This window comes from Dendrobium catenatum, unplaced genomic scaffold (assembly GCF_001605985.2).
Source record: "Dendrobium catenatum unplaced genomic scaffold, ASM160598v2 fragScaff_scaffold_716, whole genome shotgun sequence".
In the NCBI taxonomy this organism is placed as follows: Eukaryota; Viridiplantae; Streptophyta; class Magnoliopsida; order Asparagales; family Orchidaceae; genus Dendrobium; species Dendrobium catenatum.
The window spans coordinates 19601738-19607789 of record NW_021319178.1 but is presented as its reverse complement, the minus strand read 5'-3'; the positions used below and the strand labels follow the sequence as shown (position 1 = coordinate 19607789).

The 6052-nt window shown below is 34.4% G+C and overlaps 1 protein-coding gene across 2 annotated transcripts in view; it reads right to left on the bottom strand.

Annotated features, from left to right (window-relative positions):
- LOC110107006 (plant UBX domain-containing protein 8) overlaps window positions 1-6052 on the bottom strand; it is a 46069-nt gene that overhangs the window by 17605 nt on the left and 22412 nt on the right. For both annotated transcript variants that reach the window (XM_028696169.1, XM_028696170.1), the window contains exons 6-10: window positions 3849-4089; window positions 3428-3619; window positions 3182-3346; window positions 2178-2321; window positions 2009-2065 (exon numbers count right to left, since the gene is read on the bottom strand). In XM_028696169.1, coding sequence (XP_028552002.1) covers window positions 2009-2065; window positions 2178-2321; window positions 3182-3346; window positions 3428-3619; window positions 3849-4089 — 799 coding nt within the window. The remainder of the gene's footprint in view (window positions 1-2008; window positions 2066-2177; window positions 2322-3181; window positions 3347-3427; window positions 3620-3848; window positions 4090-6052) is intronic.

Below are 6052 nucleotides of genomic sequence, written 5' to 3'. Positions count from 1 at the left end.
AGTAAAATGAAGAATCCTTTGCATCTAACAAACACTTAAGCATTAATTTTATAATAGGCAATCTCAATTTTCAAGATTCATCCCTTTTATGGTACCATATGGTTGTTTGAAGTTAGAAAATACTTTCGAAAAACAGTAAGAAATTTCTCATTAGTCCCCTAAGATTGTAATACAATTTCATACGATTACAACAACAATAACAACAACAACAACAACAAGCAACCTTTGTCCCACTACGTGGGGTTGGCTACATGAATCTTTTTTCTCCTTTGTGTCATGTTAAAAGTCAAATTTTCGTTTAAATTTAATAAAGAAATGTCATTTATAATATTTTCTGACCAAGACTTTTTATGTCTCCTTCTACCTTTCTTAATATAAGTCAAATATAATAACTCTACTTTCTTCACCGGGCCATCAGAAGGCTGCCGTTTTATGTGACCAAACCATCTAAGGCGACTTTCTCTAATCTTAACCTCCACTGGCGCTACTTCAATCTTTTCACGTATATGCTCATTTCGCGTCCTATCTCTAAGGGTAAAGCCACTCATCCACCTGAGCATCCTCATATCTGCAACACTTAACTTAGTATTATGCTTCTCTTTTAATGGCAATACAATTTCATATGAATGAAAAATAAAAATTCAAACATATTTTCTATCTATGTGCAATCAAATGAGCTCCAAAAATGCATTTTATATCAGAAGCATCGGGATCTGCGGAAATTTTAAGTTGGCTGTTTGAACAAAGGATTAGCACCATGACATCTAAGACAACCTCTACTAAGTTTAAATTTATGGCTGTCATAAACTAGTCTGACAAAGCTATGGAAGGCCTAGCAGAGTTTATGAAGGCAGGGAGGCTTGCTGATTTGTGGAGATTAGAGGTTCTAATGGAAGGGAGACTTGCTGGTTCGTGGAGATTGAAACAACTAACATAATTAAATTGGTAAAGAGCTTACCTTAACCTAACTGGATCAATCACCCAGCCCTTTGGAGATGAGTTACAAGGAAGAAATTCAGGAGAATGAAAAGAAAATAAACGGATATAACAAAGAACATGAAATAAGAGAAAGAGAAAGATCAAAGATGAGGGTAAAGAGTTAAGAAAATAGATACTTGGTGCTAAATTTACAAATTTTAGACCATCAAAACATGATCTAGTTCATCTTTCAACTCTTCTTGTTCTCATAATTAGGGACCATTGTTGGAATGGGCATTGCTAGATGAATTTAATTCTAGCCCTAATACTCTTTTCTTAGATATTCATCCAAATATTGGATAGCAAACATGGCTTTCAATTTCTAATAATTACTCTATTTGGTCTATTGTATTTTAAGGAAATAGTCTGCCTTCCTAAAATACTTATTTTTATTAAGAGAACTTATTGAAAAACATTAATTTCAAAATAAAAGAATTAATTTGGGTTATAGCTATAAGGACCATTGTTCGAATGGGAAATGCTTGATGAATTTAATTCTAACTCCTACAGTAATATTATTTCCTTATATGTTCAACCAGTACTGGACAAAAAGCATATCTTTCAATATCTAATAAATACTAATTTGGTCTATTATATTTTAAGTAAATAGTCCGCCTTTCTAAAATGCGTATTTTTATCAATAAAAGTAGTTATTATCGTTGGAAAATTATTCTTAGGTGTTATCATGAGTTCTTAACCTTCGACCTTAAGGATATTATCCATCATATTTACGCTAAAAAGCTTATAGCTTAATTCGCTACCCTGCATGCATCTTATTTTGAATTTTTGTTGCATTATTTATAGTTCATTTAGAGAAAAAAGATGAGATAATATTAGATGATAACAATTGACACAGGCCAAAATCCTCATAACATGGAAGATAAGAGGCTGCCTTGTTATTTGACACTTGACAGAACAAAATATAAAATGCTCTCCATTTAAAAAGAAAAAGGATGGTACGACGTGATGCTAATCAAATAAACAAATAAGAAAAATGTAAGGGATCAAGGATATATGAAAGATTAATTACCAATCTATAACTATCGGGCTTCACCAATCTTCCAACATCTAGGTAATCAAAAAGTAACTGCAAAAAAAGATAAAAAATAAATCATAACAAATAAAAGACATTGAGGGCCTTAGGGTTGGGGTTGGTATGGGTAGGTGGGCATTTATTATGATTATTCTGAAAAATATACCTGCAGCTTGTCAGACTTCAAAAAACGTCTTCCACAACGACTACCATCAGGCATACGAATTAGAAGTGTAACTGAATTTTCATTGTCAACGGAAGGTTCCTGAGGAAGAGATGCTTGTTTTGCAGCAAGTTTCCTTTCAAATTCCTGTCAATTAAAATTTAGTATAAAAAATATTTGACGTAATTATGTTGATATAAATGCCATCATTTGTAATGAAAGTAGAGGCTTTCACAATCCTAAAATATAAAAGAGCAACATCATATTAGACACCCTCAACTTATACCATGAGCTATTTCAAAAACCAATACAATCCCTGTTAATCGATCATTGACAAATGGGGTTAAGGCTTCATTTGGGACGGCTTTCTTATTGCGTCTTAAAGCAGCTTCTTATTACAATAATTAAAATTTTTGTACTAGGAAGCTGTTTTAAAAAGCAGAAAGAAAGACGATCCCAAACGAAGCCTAAAACTCCTATTTTAAGCTTTTCCCCCAGGTTAGTAGAACTAAGTTGCTTGTCCACACATAAGCCCTCAAAACTTTTTTTGGATGATTTTCTTGTTCTCTTCTACCATAAATAATCATGGACTAGTCTGATATAAATTGGGTCAATAACCCACTCTAAAAAATCTTTTTGGCCCTTCCCCATATTGCAAGAGTGAAAAAAACACAAAGTCTCTGACACGATGGCAAAAGTGTTTTACATTTGATTGATGCAATCTCTATAGAATACTCATGATTTGGTGTCCTTGAATTGCAACCAAAATCATTGGACATAGCTCTAAAACACAGTATAACCAAACGATATGGAAGTCTGGAATAATTGAACTCCTAGAAAACAGTTAAATAATCAAAGAGGGAGCGCTATCATGCAAAAATAAGAATATGAATATGAATCAATCATTCTTGTTGGGTAAGGAAGCTCATCTGCCTACCCACAATAGAAAATAAACTGCAAATTATTCTCACATATTTCAAGCTCATGCATTATTGGAATCATTTTACCTCTTCTTCAAGCTGCTTCCTATAAGCTTCTTCCTCTTGATGCTTTTCCCTCTTGAAAGCAGCTTCTACGGCAGCTGCCTCTTCCAATCTGCGTTTTTCAGTCTCTTGCATGGCTTTTAACTCTTTTTCTCTATCTGCTTGCAGTGATGCAAAATATTCATCATCCTACCAATTCACCCATCTGTCAGTAAGGTAACAGATATACAATTTAGGAACCAATAACCCCGCTAATAATGAAATATTAACCTGCTGCTCTCTTAGCATTCGCTGTTCAGCTAGTCTTGGAGATGGTGCATGAGGTGCACTATCGTAATTACTTGGCATAACTTGATGACGAGGATATTCAAAATGATACGAAGTTCCTTCAGGAATCCCCCCAAAAATTGCGGCCTCAAGCATGACAGCTTCATCATGCTCTTCAGACGAGATGCCACCCCACTTAGTCATTGAAAAAGAAAATAAGTATATTTTAATAAGGACTCACCATATCACTTCTAACGTCAATAAGATGCTGTCAAGCAGATTGCAAATTAAGACTTTATTTGGGACAGTTTTTTTATTGATTCTTAAAGCAGCTTTTTAATATAAAAATTTTAATTTTTATACTAGAAAGCAGATTTAAGAAGCAGTAAGAAAGCCGTCCCAAACAAAGCCTAAGAAATCATACCTCATCTGACTGGAATGCGTCTCCATTATTCTGAGCATGTCTAGTAACTTCCTGTCGTTGTGGACTTGATGGAGGACTTAATATTATCTGCCGAGGAGCATTTCCAGAAGTAGCAGGTATAGAACGGTGCCTAACCAGTGGCTCTTCATCTGCATCATCAACTTCATCTTCAAATGACGGATCTCCTTCTTCCATGTTTGATTGATTAGAAGTTTGAGATTTTGATCTCTCAATCCTTTGCCTTCAACCAGAAAAAAAATGATGATATACTACTATATCAATTATCCAGAGAAAACCATTGTTCAAAGAGGGCCATATGCCTATTGACACTTCATGAAGCAACCACTTAACATAAATCCTGCAGATTCAGATCCTATTTCTAAACCAATGAACTGAAGAAGTAATCACTAGTTTCAGTAAATCATCGTATAGCAACATAAATTAGGGTTATAAAAACTACAAATTACTTTGACTTTAAGATAACTGGTTTTACTGCCGCGGCATAGAGAGATCGATGAGCTAAAACAAATATACAGAATGAATCAATATGCATTTTCATGCAAAAGAAAATATTAACAAACCTGAAAATTCTAAAATATTCCATAATATATTTATTTTGGAACGATTTGGTTTGCCTTGTTTTTAGAATGATTTGGTTCCTTGTTTAGGCTAGGTTGTCTCAGTTTGGGCTGTCCCTTTTGGAAATCTGCTATATTTTCTTCTAAATTCAGCTCATTATTATGTAATAAATGCTTCTTTAGGTTCATTCCCCCCATCCCCTCTTTGCTGGCCTTTCGGTACCTCCGCCTGGCTCCTGTCCTGTGGCTGGCTGTTCCGGTTCCTTGTGGTCGCCCGTTACTCTCCCCCGTGTGGTCCCTTCAGCCGTTTGTAGGCCTTTTGTTTCTCCTTTTTGGGCTGGTTCAGCTCGAGGAAAAAAGGGTTTTGGCTGCCTCTTTTCACATATATATGGATTATTTTGTTGAGTAAAAAAAAGAGATTATGTGATAATTTTTTTACTGCAAAACCTGCGGGTTTCTTCTTGGAAAAGCTTGCGAGCTTGTTACATTTCTTCTTCTCCCATCTAAGATTTCGTCTCGGGCTACTTATCTAATTCTTCTCTCCGCAAGTTTCCACCTCATTTGTATATTTCTTCTCAATCAAAGAAAAGCTTTTGGGTGTTTTTATGTTCTAAAATTGTGTTTGTCGTGTATGAGGTACTAAAATATATAAAAGTCTTAAAATGTTGTTGTGTCCTTTTATTTAAAGTTGTAAGGTGTCGTTGCAATGTGTTGTCCTTTTTATTTGTAATTATTAGGTTTTGTGTCGTATTTATTGTGTTAATTTTTGTCGTTTATGAAAGGAAGACCATAGATGTTTGCAATCTTAGTTTTTCCAAATATTGGTTGCATCAGAGTCATAGGCTCACCTAGCTTCGAGCTAATAGGCCCACTCACTTCAATGGCCATTGTCTTCTGCTTGCTCACACGCAATCTGGGTTTCTCATTTTAGCCTGTGGATGCTATGGGGACATTTTCTCATTTTAAAATCTTTCACTAACTCTCCATACTAACTGAAACTTGGCCCAATTTTCTACCTCTAAACAGTCGATCACCTGCTAGTACGATCTTATGTCATCCACGAATAAATTTGAATCCAACAATACCATCCTTTTAATACTTTAAAATTTTATAATACTTCTAAGATCCTAAATACAGGAGATTACATTTGTTTATAATTTTAAAATATAAATAATGAAGCTGAATAAAATATAATATTAACTAGTAAATAGAGGTACATATGTTGTATCAATATTTTTACTTCCAAATAAAACAAAATTTACATCTATGAAAATTTGTTCCTCGTGATCTGATAAAAGAATTGGCTTGTTATCCATAAAATCACCTCCCCTCTATGTTTTTTCACCATCTTCTGAGATAGGCCAACTTAATAAATATAAGGTCGTTAAGTCAACACTGGAAATCTCTACTTTAAAATTTGTAATGTTTGCTTAATGATCCAGGCAGAAAAGAAAGCTTGAGATGTGATCACAGAGGGAGTTTAATGCGGCAACGCTCCATGTGTCAAAGGTCTAGGGGTGAAAAGTCTTGTAGGGGCTTCTATCATAGCTCTAAAAAAAAACACCACCAAAACTCCTAACTTTTAGCTGAAAGTCAAAATACCAAAAAAAGAGGCTAGTTTTAAAA